Source organism: Mytilus edulis, chromosome 3, assembly GCF_963676685.1.
Source record: "Mytilus edulis chromosome 3, xbMytEdul2.2, whole genome shotgun sequence".
Lineage (NCBI taxonomy): Eukaryota > Metazoa > Mollusca > Bivalvia > Mytilida > Mytilidae > Mytilus > Mytilus edulis.
This window is the reverse complement of record NC_092346.1, coordinates 34,977,031-34,992,106: the sequence shown is the minus strand read 5'-3', so window position 1 is coordinate 34,992,106 and position 15,076 is coordinate 34,977,031. Positions and strand designations below refer to the sequence as shown.

At 30.0% G+C, this 15,076-nt stretch overlaps 1 protein-coding gene across 1 annotated transcript; it reads left to right on the top strand.

The window, feature by feature from the left end:
- On the top strand, window positions 1-9,079 carry LOC139516344 (CAAX prenyl protease 2-like). Its single transcript, XM_071306397.1, has 9 exons — window positions 1-139; window positions 2,033-2,138; window positions 2,860-2,934; window positions 3,169-3,229; window positions 3,718-3,776; window positions 4,088-4,196; window positions 4,934-5,005; window positions 5,730-5,792; window positions 7,655-9,079. Exons 1-9 carry the CDS (start codon window positions 24-26, stop codon window positions 7,855-7,857), a joined length of 864 nt encoding a protein of 287 aa, XP_071162498.1. The 5' UTR covers window positions 1-23; the 3' UTR covers window positions 7,858-9,079.
- Window positions 9,080-15,076: the final 5,997 nt, after the last annotated feature.

Here is a 15,076-nt window from a genome sequence, read left to right as displayed (position 1 = left end):
CGTCGTTGAAGGAAGAATGATTCATGGCGCTGGTTGTATTTTCGCTTGCCTCTTGGCAGGCAGTTCTTTTGTGTCTATTGTTTGCCCTGATATATGTAGGGAGCTTATATGTTTGGGCAAGTGTTGGAAATAAAACAAGGTAATACATTAATGAAACTTATAAAAGCTTGGGATCCTTAAGCTTCAACATGCAGTTTCAAACACAAAGTCAAATTCACTCCAAAAAAAAATAAAAAAAAATACAGAGACGTCATAACATTTTTGTTTATTTTTACTACCTAGATTTCTGTTCGAAATTTCATTGCTATTATTTTGGTTCGAAGTGTCAACCCATGCAAATTGATTGATGCATACACAAGGTTATCTATTTAATGCAAAAACACAATCTAAATCTAGGAAGTTTAATAGGGCTCTTCACGGTTAGTTCGGCCATATTGGATAGGGGGCAGATTTTTTGGAAGGAGGTGGAAATGGTATGAAAGTGTGGGAAATCCTATGTGTGTTTCCAAGCAACAGCTCTGTTTTAATGATGTTTTCCCGTATTTTTCACACCATTTTTACCTCTATTATGAAAATCTGCCCCCTATCCAATATGGCCGAACTAACCGTGAAGAGCCCTATTAAACATGTAACATGTGTAAAGAGATCATGTTTCATGTTTTACTTCCAACATAATTTATTTGTTGATTGAGTGACAGGATTGCTTCCCTTAGAAAATGAAGTAGATACTAAGTCCGCCATACATGGTTGAGCTAAGGAAAAAGTTCTATAGCTCAGTCTATATATGCACTCCTTTGTCATGTTTGTAACTCAGAGGTCCTGTGCTCAAGTCCCGGTGGAGAAAAAGATGATTACAAGATGATATGCATGTTTGCAACCCCTAGTAACCATTTAATTTGGCACTGTATGTTAAAACAGCCATCCGTCATCATCTTTATTGTGAATCATATGATTGTTATTCTTGTTTATTTCATCTGTTTCAAATGCAACAGAATATATCATATTTATGAGGAGTTGTCTCAGCCAGGGACTTTCTATACAAACTGGACTTGTCTCTATTGATTTAACTTAATATTACCAAGCCGCTCGTGTTAAGCTACACCCAAACAATAAACTTGGATATATATATATATATACATGATATACGAAGCTAGAAGTTATTTGCGTATTTCAAAGTATATGTTAATTTAATACAGTGTCATATATGAAACTATTGCATAGCAATATAATATTTCCCACAGAAAGTAACTAAAAGTTAGCATGCAATAAATTCCAATATTGCACTAGTGCAATAAATCTTCAAAATTCATGACGTCATCAACAATTTTTTTTAGTTTAAACAAATTTTTACTTTCAAATATTCTGTTGCTATACAATAAAAGGGTTATTGCATGAATATTGGGGAATATTGTCCCTCGTAGAACATATATTGCACTCCCAAGCTCGTGCAATATAAAATTCTACTCGGGACAATATTCCCCAATATTCATGCAATAACCCTATAATATAAAATCTTATTTATATCCATCTACCATGGCAAAAAATATAAGATTTTAAAAGAATGTTAAATTATTAAACTGAGACATATTGTTTTAAAGAACACTCCAGTCATGCAAAAGGGGTTACATATCAAACAAGATGGCAGCCACTCGAAATTCACTAACACATTGCCTCAAAGTTCAAAGATCTATATTTAAAAAAACTGAGGAATGTTTTCAAAAACAGCATTTTGCAATGACAAAATGTATTAAATTTCATAAAAATGTTACTTCATTAAACTTGAACATAGAGTTATGAAGAACACAAATGATTTGTTATAAAGTCATGTGACACCAGCGACCGCACAGTTTGGTCTGACAATTTGTATAGACATAGTTATAAGTGACCAGTCCTTTTAGAATAGAAAGTCCCTGTCTCAATTATATTGTCTGTTCCAGTATCCACATGGCCACCTAATGCACTCCTGAAAGATCATGTACAAAAGTTGTTCCTATTTTAGTTACTGATTTATTGTTTGTATCTTTTTTTTCAGAGACCATCCTGATGTTATTAAAAGAAGGTTTATGAGTGTTGCTGTCATATCTGTCATAGTTCCACTACTATTATGTTGTTTTGGTACAGAATCCAGTAAAGGGGAGGTAACTTATCAAACACCATACAATACTGCAAAACTTGTATGATGTATATCTAGTCAGTCAACCATTTCTGATGCTAGAAAGATATACATTTTAAGAAAAAGAAGATAACAAATATTTAAGCTACATCTTGACCTACAACACAATTAACAAGATATGGGAAGATTGCCAATGAGACAACTGTCCACCAGAGTCCAAATAATGTAGATCCCATACAGCCTTCAATAATAAGCAAAAACCTATGCTTAACAGTAAGGTATAAAAGCTATGAAAAACTTAGTCAACACACACAAGCTTAAGGCACTGATAAATTTGCCTTTTCTTCTAGCTCTTCATTATCAATGACAATTTATGTCCCTCCTAAGGGAGACAACTCGCAAATGAATCCCTAGTTACAGAGTTAATTACATAATAAACATATGGTGGAGGCCTCCTATTATGACTAAAACTTCCATCTCTTTCCAAACCACTACAATATGTGTCACAGTGTATTAATCATTATAATATATCATGTACAAAATGTATATTGAAATTCTTATCATGAAATAATTGCCCAGGCATGTTATAATCAATAAGTCTTAATGAATGCTAGTTGTACCATTTCATATTTAGGTATGTTATATATCATGTATATATACTTGCAATGATGTTTCAGGGAAATTATTTTGATTTTTGAAAATTTGTTCCTATGATATATGTTCCATATTTTACTGATTTTTTGCAGACCTTGTTAGAATGGATGGGTATAAGATTCAGAGGATTTTTTCCAGCATTGTTGATTCCACTTGGTCTTACTATGGTAATGAATACAGTGTTATTTCAATTGTGAATATTTTTCAAGAAAAATACTAGTATACTTGCTATTTCTAAATGACGTGTGATATGGATTTTTACGTGAATAGTATATTGAATAGACAATACATATACCACTTTGTATATTTTATCTTTTGAAAATGGAGTGTGTTTGAGGGTATGTGATAAAAATAATAACAGTAATAAAATTTTAGTTTTCTATATTTTTTTCTCTTTTTAGGTTTTATTCACAGGACCATTAACCTTACATTACATGGATGGTGTATTCGGTTTGTACTTAGGTAAGAATAAATATATATTTACCATAATTTGGATAGATAATACTGGATTACAAAATTTCCTGACAAGTACGTATACCCCCACCCCTTAAAAAAAACACCCCAAAAAATCCTCTAAGCTGAAAGGAATCAGCTTTTAAACTTTTAATTAATGAAAATGATTAAATGACTGTAACACAATGATGCTATTTATGACATTTGAAATTATTATTTTTATTTTAATCTTAATTAATGGAAATGTGTATCAGCTTTTAAACTTTCAATTAATGAAAATGATTAAATGACTGAACACAATTATGCTATTTATGGCATTTGAAATTATTATTTTTATTTTAATCTTAATTAATGGAAATGTGTATTTCTTTTAACACATTTATTTGTTAAAAATCTTTTACCTTGAAATTCACAAAAAATAATAAAATAGAACCAAACGATGAATAATAAATACTGAAAAATAATTGTGACAAATATATTTCTTTTTTTTTCAACAGAGCCAAAGTATTGGACACAGAGTGCCACAAATCTAGTCTGGTTACGAAACCATATAGTTGTAAGTACAATTTAAAAAAAAAGAGAACCAGGGTATGTTTCAACAAGATAGCACCCAAACAACACAACATAGAAAAACTTGACAAAGTTTGGTTTAATAAAATGAAATTATAAGAGAGTTGACCTTTGATATTAGGTACAAAATACATTTGATTTTTTTTGCATAAGAAAGACGACCTTTAAAGCTTGTTTCACTGTGTTTTTTTGATCAAGTATATAAATGTATAGATTGCAAAGACACAGTATTTATTTGGTGCCATAAACTGCTCAAAATGTTTTTGCTTTCAAAACATCAATATGTTTAAATTACAGGCTCCATTTTCAGAAGAATTTATATTTAGAGCCTGTATGCTGCCATTACTGGTTCCCTGTTTTGGTCAAGGATTATCTGTGTTTCTCTGTCCACTGTTCTTTGGAGTTGGTATGTATACTTAAGATTTATTCCAAACAAACAAAAATTAAGTTAATTTATTTTCCTTAGTAATGACAGACACTGACTTGTAATAAAAATAACAGAACCAATTTAGTAACAAAACTAAGGTCAGAGTATAGGGGGTCTCATTGGGGGGTTCTGATCCCGGATTCCGCTTACTGTTTTGTCAGATTCCCGTATCCCGCTTACACTATGTACGTAAGCAATTCTCATTTTTTTGTTATTTCCCGGGTCCCGCTAGACCTCTTTTCCCGTTTTCCCGACACAATAATTTGACTTTCACGTGTCACGCTTACAAAAAATCGGCAATCCCGCGTCACGCTTAGACCCCAATGAGACCCACAGTATAAGTATTCAGATTATAATTTGGTATCAACATGATAGAATAAAAGAAGGTTTAGAATTCAGTCACCAGATATAAGAAAGACACCAAATGTTGACCTAAAAATAAAGTCAACAGTTAAAAAAACACAACACAAAGTACAGATTTGAACTCGGTGTACTCTGAAGGGTAACAATTCCTGCTCTGCTAGTGGCACATATTATGCTTCTTATTTCTGGAAACATTTAATTGGTCCACTGCAATTGAATTCCAAGTTTATTATGAAACTTAATGCTAAAAATAAACAAATCTGTTACACAAGACTTGAAATAGAATTAAAATGCAGTTGAAATACTATGACCAAGTTCTTTGTACTCATTGTTAAGGATTATTATAATTTCAGCACATGTTCATCACATGATAGAGAAAGTGACAACAGGTGGACTAGATGTTAAAACAGCTTGTAAACAGTCATGTAAGTATACATATGTCTTATTTCAATTAACCTTTTATGTAATTGTAGCATTGAACCAATTTTTAAGATGTTTCTTATTATACATCTTAAAATATGGTTTAATACTACAATAATGTAAAGTATGTTCCCTATTGGAATTTTTAAAACAAGGATAACCTTTTATGGACAACGTATAAGAGTAAAATGTGAATAATATAGGGTTATTGCATGAATATTGGGGAATATTGTCCCGAGTAGAATGTTATATTGCACGACTTTTTTTTTTGCACGAGCTTGCGAGTGCAATTATGTTCTACGAGGGACAATATTTCCCAACATTCATGCAATAACCCTTTTATTGTATAGCAATATAATATTTGAAAGTAAAAATTGGTTTAAACTAAGATTTTGTCGTTGATGACGTCATGAATTTTGAAGATATATTGCACTAGTGCAATATTGGAATTTATTGCACGCTAACATTTAGTTACTTTTTGTGGGAAATATTATATTGCTATACAATAATATGTAATACATATATTTATGAGTAAATATTATTATATTAATACCTTCTTTTTAACCATTTTGTATTAAAATCATGTTTGTTTCAAATAATAAGTACTGTTAAAGTGTTAAATAAGCCATTTCTATCAAAATAACAGCATTCAAAGTTTAAACAAATTTGCACTAGGTGTTTTATTGAAAATGGTTATCCACTGCAATAATTTAAAATTATATTTTTCAGTATTCCAGTTAACATATACAACATTATTTGGTATTTATTCAGCATTCTTATTCCTACGAACAGGTAAGATAAAATAGTGTTGTATCACCGATATTAAATATCAATAAATACAAGAGTTCTGAATGTTCTTAAATTTATAATTGAAAAAGCCTCAATAACTTTTGTGTAATTATGAAAACAAATATGTAGAATAAAACTTCTGACAGAAAATAATAGATGGGAAAACATAATCTTTTTCTGGTCTCTGAGGTGGTGAGTTTGAACAAGACTTGTGTTACCATGATTTCTGTTAGGTGCACTTGAATCCCTTCAAATTCACTCAGATTGCTTGTTTCCCTCTCACAATGAACTCCTTTACCAATACAAATAGGCCTCTATGTAAGACCCAGGAGTGCTGAAAGTGACATTTAAGGGGGTTCGCGGGTCTAAATCATTTATATAGGATTTCTCTATATTTTTCTGTAAATGAACTTTATCTTATAGTTAATAGAAAAATAAAATAAAAAAATGGGGTCAGCGTTCATTTGCGCTCACAATCTGCCTTCGAAAGAAGCATACATCTTTGTAAAAGTGTTTTTTTTCTGTTGAACTAATAGGAGAAATAAAGGGAATATCGACATAAAAAAAGAAATTTATTACAGAAATCGCTCAAATTTTACAATAATTTAGTTTAAGTACAGCATGTATCGAAATTATATTAAAAAATATAGGTCACTGATGAGTTAAAAGAGATATTTCAATTTTAAAGCCAAAAAATGGCATTTTTCCACCAAAGGGAGATAATTTGGAACTTTTTCAATGATGTTTACATTTTAAAAGTCATCTGGGGCCAACACGAATTAATTCTTTTGAATGTTTTTGTACCATATGATAAAGTAACAACTACAAAAGGTAATAAATAAAATTTGTAATGAAAAACAAATGTTTAATTTTTTTCTGAAATTTTTATACCCTCGAGCCTCCTTAACACTAACAATTAAGCATGAAGAAACAATCTACAATATGCATATTTAAAGAGTAGAGAACCATATTAATTCATTTGATCTGTAAAAAAGAGAAGTGACACAGATCAAAACAGGTATCCTCATTTAGTATTAGAGAAGTTGTACAAACTTGGATGCAGCAGGGACTTCGAGAGTCATACATATTAAAACTTCCATGCTTTTTATTTTCTAAGTACAGACCACTTGATATTACTTTACTTCTATCTAATACATGTATTTATTTTAGGACAAACTTAATTGCTTTTATGTTTAATATCTATGGTAATTATTTCAGATCACTTGATAGCACCTGTGGTGATAGGCCATGCTAATTGCTTTTATGTTTAATATCCATGGTTTTTATTTCAGGTCACTTGATAGCACCTTTGATAGCCCACGTTAATTGCTTTTATGTTTAATATCAATGGTATTTTTTTCAGGTCACTTGATAGCACCTGTGATAGCCCACACAAATTGCTTTTATGTTTAATATCAATGGTATTTATTTCAGGTCACTTGATAGCACCTGTGATAGCCCATGCTAATTGGTTTCATGTTTAATATCAATGGTATTTATTTCAGGTCACTTGATAGCACCTGTGATAGCCCATGCTAATTGGTTTCATGTTTAATATCAATGGTATTTATTTCAGGTCACTTGATAGCACCTGTGATAGCCCATGCTAATTGGTTTCATGTTTAATATCAATGGTATTTATTTCAGGTCACTTGATAGCACCTGTGATAGCCCATGCTAATTGGTTTCATGTTTAATATCTAATTATTTTTTCAGGTCACTTGATAGCACCTGTAATAGCCCACACAAATTGCTTTAATGTTAAATATCTATAGTATTTTTTATTTCAGGTCACTTGATAGCACCTGTGATAGCCCACGCTTTCTGTAATCACATGTGTTTAATATCTATGGTATTTTTTTCAGGTCACTTGATAGCACCTGTGATAGCCCACGCTTTCTGTAATCACATGGGATTTCCATCGTTTGGTGAAGTGATGGGACATCCACAGCCTGTTAAACACAAACTTATTGCTAGTTTTATTCTTGGACTGTTCATGTGGATTGTATTGTTCTATCCAGTTACTACTCCTTTTCTCTATTCTAATTATATTTATGATTCATCGTAGTGAACTGTGTTCTGTGAAAATCCATTAGCAGGCATGATTGATGTCAGATATCAAGTGTTTTAGTTAGAATTTAAGGGTACCAGTTTAAAATGAAGGGCATGTCAGTGTGGTTGTTTGTCCAAGATGGGAAACAAGACTTTGTGTACAGTTGGAAAAAAAGGAAATGAACTGAATGATGAAATGTTTTTTACTGGGTTGATGTTATTTTGAGTAGTTAAAAAAAAATCTTTTTGGGGTACTGAACAGAAAAGTATTTATTTTCATCTAGAAAAATGAATGTAACAAATTTGAGAGACAAATGAGAAGAACATTCCCTGTTAGGAAAAGGATAATCAGAAATACAAAACTGTGAACCAAATATATTAATAAATCATTGTTAAATATGTTTTCTTAATATATTTTACCAAAAATTTCTAGAAAATTACTTATTTGAATGATGATACAAAATTCAACAATAATACCTGTCATTTCTTTTTAACAATACCTAGAAGCCAGAGTATTTCGTAATTGATAAAAAATGTTGCGCACTGAAAGGATAGTTCCATAGTTTCATTTTAATTCAATATATGGTAGGGTTTTAAGAGGATCATTGCAACTTATAATACGAACGATAAGAAAAGGGTTGCAAAATAAGAGAAACAAAAAGCATTTTGGAGATCTGCTTCGATGTGTGTGACCATGTTTGAAAATCACACTGCAATGGATTATGTACCTAATGAAATATTGATAGTTTCTTTTATTAAAAATTTCAAATGATACAAATCATAAAAAAAAACATTAAAAGGAAAATGGGAATTACCAATTATATTGGATCAAAATGTGTTTCTTAATGTCTTTTAGATACTTGAAAAATTTGGTACTTAATTTTAAAAGGGATAGTGCAAAATATTAAAGAAGCAAATTTATGCAATATGATATATTCCTTGGCACATTTATTTTGTTATATTTGCAGTAACCCTGTATTTTGTGTTAAAGTATTATGCTTAAAAGTTGAGTTAATATGCAATTTACTGTAAATTTATGTTGTAGTAACATTTTGTTTGAATGGGTTTTGTTTCTCGTAAAAAAATGTGTATGATTATGGGTAGATTTTGTTTCTATATTTATAGATTTTTAAGATATGTTGCATTGTGTGTCAGTATAATAATTATGAAACCAATTATTTAATGTATGGTATTGTTACTTATGTTAATGTGAAATTATAACTCTGTTTTCAAACATTACAATGCTGTTGTCAAAAGTTATACATACTTTTAAAAAACATGTGTACACTTGTAAAAAAAGGTGTGGTTCATCATCTGGATTTGGTGGTTTTAGAAAGTTGTTTTAAATGGAATTACAAGGATTGAGGGTAGAAAAGAGAGGATATGAATTAAAATGATTTCACCATCATAAAAAATTAATTCTCGGCTATTTAAAAGAAACACCAAATATCTGGTAAACATGCTACCTTAAATAAGGGTTGTTTCCAAATTTATCGGAAGGGGGAATGGGAGGACTCAAATTTATCTAAAATGGATGGTTGCATTTTCTTAAGAATTCTGTAAGAATTGTACGTAAAATGAACTTTATTGTATGTGTGGTCATGGTCTTAAAAAAGTGCCTGCTCTCCCCCAATGTAATTTTGAAACAGCTCTAAGCATGAACCAGCCTCCTTATTGGTGCAATTGTCATTTTTTTTTATTTAGACATAAGAATATGATTGAAATGCAACTTTCACATGTGGAAATGGTAAAACTTACTCTTGACCACTCTATATATATATTTCTGCATTGTACCATGATGTTTTCTGATGAATCAATATTTGGTTTATATATTAATAATTTAATTTTGGATGTAACGCGTCTTCTGATTGGCTGACTTTATTTTGTTATCAGGCCATAGACATGTGACCGTGACGTCATCAATGTTTTTTCATGGTTTTCTACGGTTTAAATGGAATTTAGAATTAAATTATAAGAAATGACTGTAATATTTTTTCTGTCTATTCGAAATAACATAAAAAATGTGGTGCACACTGTTAAATAACCCACTACGCGCATTATTCAGTGTGCACTAAATTTTTTATGTTATTTCTTCATAGACAGAAAAAATATTGCTGTCATTCCTTAAATGTTATGAAAGAAGTGTGAAATCATAATAAAAAAATTCTGGTTCTTTGTGTGTGAGAAATCAGTGTATGTCATTTAAGAATTGAATGCTGCTTTTTGTAAATTTATTGGGGTGTAAAAGCGTTGACCGAAGTACATTTTGTATGAAGCGCGGAAGCGCTTCATACTAAAAATGTGTGCACGGTCAACGCTTTTACAACCCTATAAAGTTACAAAAAGAAGCATTCAATACTTATAATTACATTTTTTTAGCTAGAATCATGAAAACACGATTTTTATCAAGTTTTCATTTAATTTACCTGTGCACTTTATTGTTGGACCTCGTGTCATCATGAATGATAAATGTTATTGTCTAATACAATTGTTTCAGTAATAGCATGTGATGTGCAGTTAGCCAATCAGAATAACGTATTATAATGAAACATACATCTAATGTAATTATTATTTAATGAATACAAATAAATTTTGAAAGTTCTTTACATTGTTAGGCAGCTTCTCAGGTTTAGCCAATTAGTCATCTTACATATTAGATACTACTAAGAGTAATATATGCAGATCTTAATATTGAAAAATCAAATGGTATTCCATGACTAACAGTTATAGGATATCAAACTAAAAAAGTTCAAAATGCATGTTCGGGTGTTCCATTTGAACATACAAGTGACAAAGGAAAGCACTTTAAAAAACAAAGATTGGGAGAGGTGGGGGGTAAGGTTAAGTGAAAATGTAAGTGAAAGTCTAAATGGCTGGTTATCACATATTGAAAGTGCTTTCCCTGGGTACTATGTATGTTTGAATGGAACAGTCCTAATCATATTTAAAAGAATTATAGATGTATATTGATTGTTTGTAACTTAGATATTGAGCATATTGATGAATGTATCTGATGTGAAATTCATATAATTTAAATTAAGAAATAATTCCTTCATGTCATGCTCTATGCTTATTTTAACATGGGTAGGCATTATATTTGTCAATATTTTACACTGAGCATTAGAGAGGTGTAAAATGTAGTCAAATATAATGCCTACCCATGTTAAAATGAGCATAGAGCATGACATGAAGGAATTATTTCGATTCTAATAGGACAAATACAGTATTTTTATAGGTCGAAGCGTGCGAAATTACCGTAAAAATGTTTGGCTGTTCCCGTTTCCTCCTCAATGAGTCTGTGCATTGCAGTTCATATTTGATAAGTTAAAAAACTACGAGCAGGGTAAATATATGTTGTTTCATAAAAATATATAATAAGAGTTTTTGATAGCTGCTTAAATGTATATATTTTAAAGGATAACAATGGAAATAAAGTAAATACAAACAGAAAGTTTGTGCGCATGTGTCAAACATATTTTGTGCTCATTAGAACACGGCTTTGTTTACAAAGCGTAATAAGGATGTCATATTAGAATGTGATATTAATTTTAATGTCTGAAATGTAGTTTATAGATTGTTAAATGACAGAATACTTTAAAAGAACATAAATTGCATAAACCACAGCTTGACTTGAATCTTCAAAATGTATTAAATTTAAAAAAAACAAAACACATTTTTAAAACCCCAAAATGTGCCATATTAGCCAATATCCATTGAATTAGTTCTCAAGAATGACAAGAATGACAAACTAGATCACAATGGGAAATATCACTGTTTTAATAGGGTACAATACTATTCAGTATTGTCATATATTTACTGTGGATTGCAAAAACTTGGTTAATTAACAGAAAATAAAAAAATATATGCATTTGTAGAAAAAAGGATTAAAACCAATATCAGCATTAATAAAATTTCACAGTTTTTGAAATTATCATTAAAAATTCATTGTTTATTTTAAGGTCAACATAACCGTGTTGTTTTGTTGTCTATTCATTTTAAAAGTAAATTTATTGTTAGTAAAAAAATAAATGGTGTACCAAATATATATATAGATATGTTGTAAGCAAAAAATAATTTTATACTTTATATGGTCTTTGTTTTCTTTTCTTTTATTGAATTTAAATTTAAAGCTAGTTTTAATTATGGGAATTGGTTGGGAATGGTGGTTATTAAAAAGTTTGAACTCTTATCCCTACATTTTCCTAATTATTTTCGTTAATTAAATTAAATCGTTAAGTATTTCTTCCAACCATACTGACATTCCTTTGTGCTATTATTGTTATGAAATTATTCCTCCCATTTCAGAGTGTAACCCCTTCTATTATCTTATTGACTTTATTCATTTTTCAATGGAATTTTCTCCATTAATGAAAAAAATGGACAAAATATTATTGGCGTTATTAAGCCAACTATATGATGTTAAATATGCAAGATTAATTTAATTTTACAATTACATTTGAAAAACCCTTCTTTTGTGATGAATTCTGGGTAATATTTTGAAAATTTACACTAAGTTTGTGATACAAATATTTACAAATGTTGTCTGATTTAATCTAATAGTAAGTATGGAAGTTGCCTCTCTGAACAAGCAACTCTATATAAAAAGTTTTACGATAAAATGTTTGGAAAAAAACAGAAGGTAAAAAAAGTCTTTAAAACCCTTCTTTGTCATATTTTCTGCCAGTAGTAAACAAGATGTCTTCGTAATGCTTTTCATTTTTCTTGTGTTTTTTCGTCCAAATGAAAATTGTTTTGAAGTCACTTGATTATATAGAACCACTTTTGTTTCTGTTTAATATAATAAATTATTTAATGAATGTGAGAGGTCAATTGTCAGCACTTTTTATACATCAATCTGCCTCTTCTCACAGATGGGTTAGAGTCAAGATAAAAGGGGATACCTGATATATCAATAGAATGTCATTAGATAATTGGAAATTTAATGATACTTCATTGTTTGCACTGTATCTATAATGTTCAAAGTCAATCACATCTTTTTGGGTGTAGGCTTCAAAATTTTACCCAGGATGCACTTGTTCATTGGTTTTGAAGATATTTTAGTGTTCTTCATTTACGAAAGTATTTAAAATTGTCAAGAAACTGTAATTGATCTTAGAAAATAGTGTACAATATTAACAACCAATAAATGTACCTTATTTAGTAACATCAATGTTGTGAAATTAGAAATACCTCCTAGCAACCATCTTTAGTGCTTGAAATTTGTTGTTCATCACATGCTATTTTGTACATCATTTGATTGGTTGTCTCCGTCCTTTTGCCATATTATGTCAGTGAGCTTTCACGTGAAAATGTTAGTTAAAATGTGTTCCTTAGAGTAATTGTTAGACATAACATATAATTCCAACTATGTATTCATTTTTTTGGATGGCTTTTTTATATGTATTTCATATCACATGATAATAAATTGGCATGATAAATAACAGTGTTTACTGTGGATTCATTATTATCCGTAAGATACCAATTTCCGTGGATTTCGTGGGAACAGGTGAACATGAATTCAAATGTTCAACGAACTGCAAATTTACTAAAGAGATGTATGCATACTTTGGCAAAACCACGAAATCAAATATCCACGAAAAATGCAGGTTTTCATCAATCCTCGAAAATTGGTATTAACGAAATTAAATTAATCCACAGTATTTAAAGATGTAAAATGAATAAAATTGTGAACATGATCTTGAAAGGGAATTAATTTATGGTGACGAATTTGGTTAAGAATCTTGACAATATATTTTGTGTTTATCCATGAATGTATGATGCCAATAGTAAATCTATATTCCATTTTTGAAGAAGGTGTGTCTTCTTAGGGCTTTAAGGTTTAGCTGGGTTGCTGTCTGATTGATTTATAATCAAAAAATTTTTTTCCTAACAATTATTTATCAATTGATATTGTAATGAACCAAGTGCTTTTCATGTTTCTTTAATCATATCATATATATATCTCTCTATGCATAATGTACTTTTTACTGTAACCATGCTGTGTTTGTTGTTGAATGATATAGACTTAATATATTTACAAATATATGTTCTTATACAGTCACCAACTGTTTAAAAGCTATTATTTTTTGCCAACAAAATCTTCAGTCAAATTTTTCTGTCATGAATGAGTCAAAATTTACTGGTACAAACTTATGTCTTCTTTGAATCACAATTTCCGCCATAAATATCATATTTTCTTGTATTTTGTTGACTTAATAATTTGATGGTTATCTATTTTTCACGAAGAAAGGAAGAAATTGTATTTTGATGAATACTTGATTTCATAGTTTTAAGGGACGACATCAAAAGTTGTAGGATAAAAAACTTAACTCATATAGTTTTTTCACTGACCCTCCTACCCCCTTCTTAACTTAATTTGGGAAAAATTGATTGACCAATAAGGATATATATAAAATCGATGTCAATTAAACAAAACTTGCTGCAATTTTGACACCCAACCCCCCCGAACTTTTTTAATTAAGTTTTTTATCCTTCATTGATTTTTTTATGTTGTCCCTAACAAATTCTGCATACCAGTACTATTGAAACTAATTTTTTTAAAACGTTAAATCTATGTCCATGAAATCCACAAAAATTAAGACCCCAATAATAATAAACTACAAAAATGTTGACCAATAATTTTGCATAATAAAGGAAATTACAAAACATGGTCTTGTATGTAAATTTTGTTTCTACTTTGTATGACACAAGACAGACATACTAAAGGAGCTTCCATTTCTTCCTGTTTCTAAGCGTTGAAGAAAAAAAAAATTGGCAATTCTACATATATATATTCATGACTCCTGATAATGTCTTCTAGATACTTTGTAAGTTGTTTTTAGTCTTTGTTTGTACGACTATTTTATTTTTAACCTATTATGAAATGTTAAATTAAAATTGATGTGAAAAACTGTTGTTTAAATTCTTTTTCGCAATGTTCTGAGGAGTTGCAATGACTAAAATAAGACTGACAGGCAGGCTGATGAAAAGACTGACAGATAATTTTTTGGGTAAATAACACTTTTTTCTTTAATTCATTAATGTACTCCATTAAGGACATATTTCACAGAGAAGACAAACGTAGCAAATCTATGACAATATTAGTTATAGGTATTACTTGATTTATTTCACTTGACTGGGCGGAGTTTAACCGGTTCGCTTATCAAAGACCAGTCCATCAGACTCCATCTATAGATAGTTTTGGGATAAACTCATCAATGAAGTGTCCAGTTATT

Coding starts and splice junctions, on each gene's coding strand:
- LOC139516344 (XM_071306397.1), top strand. CDS start 24: ATGGCGCTGGTTGTATTTTCGCTTGCCTCTTGGCAGGCAGTTCTTTTG. Junction 3,230..3,717: donor TGTATTCGGTTTGTACTTAG/GTAAGAATAAAT, acceptor TTTTTTCAACAG/AGCCAAAGTATTGGACACAG. Junction 5,006..5,729: donor AACAGCTTGTAAACAGTCAT/GTAAGTATACAT, acceptor TATATTTTTCAG/TATTCCAGTTAACATATACA.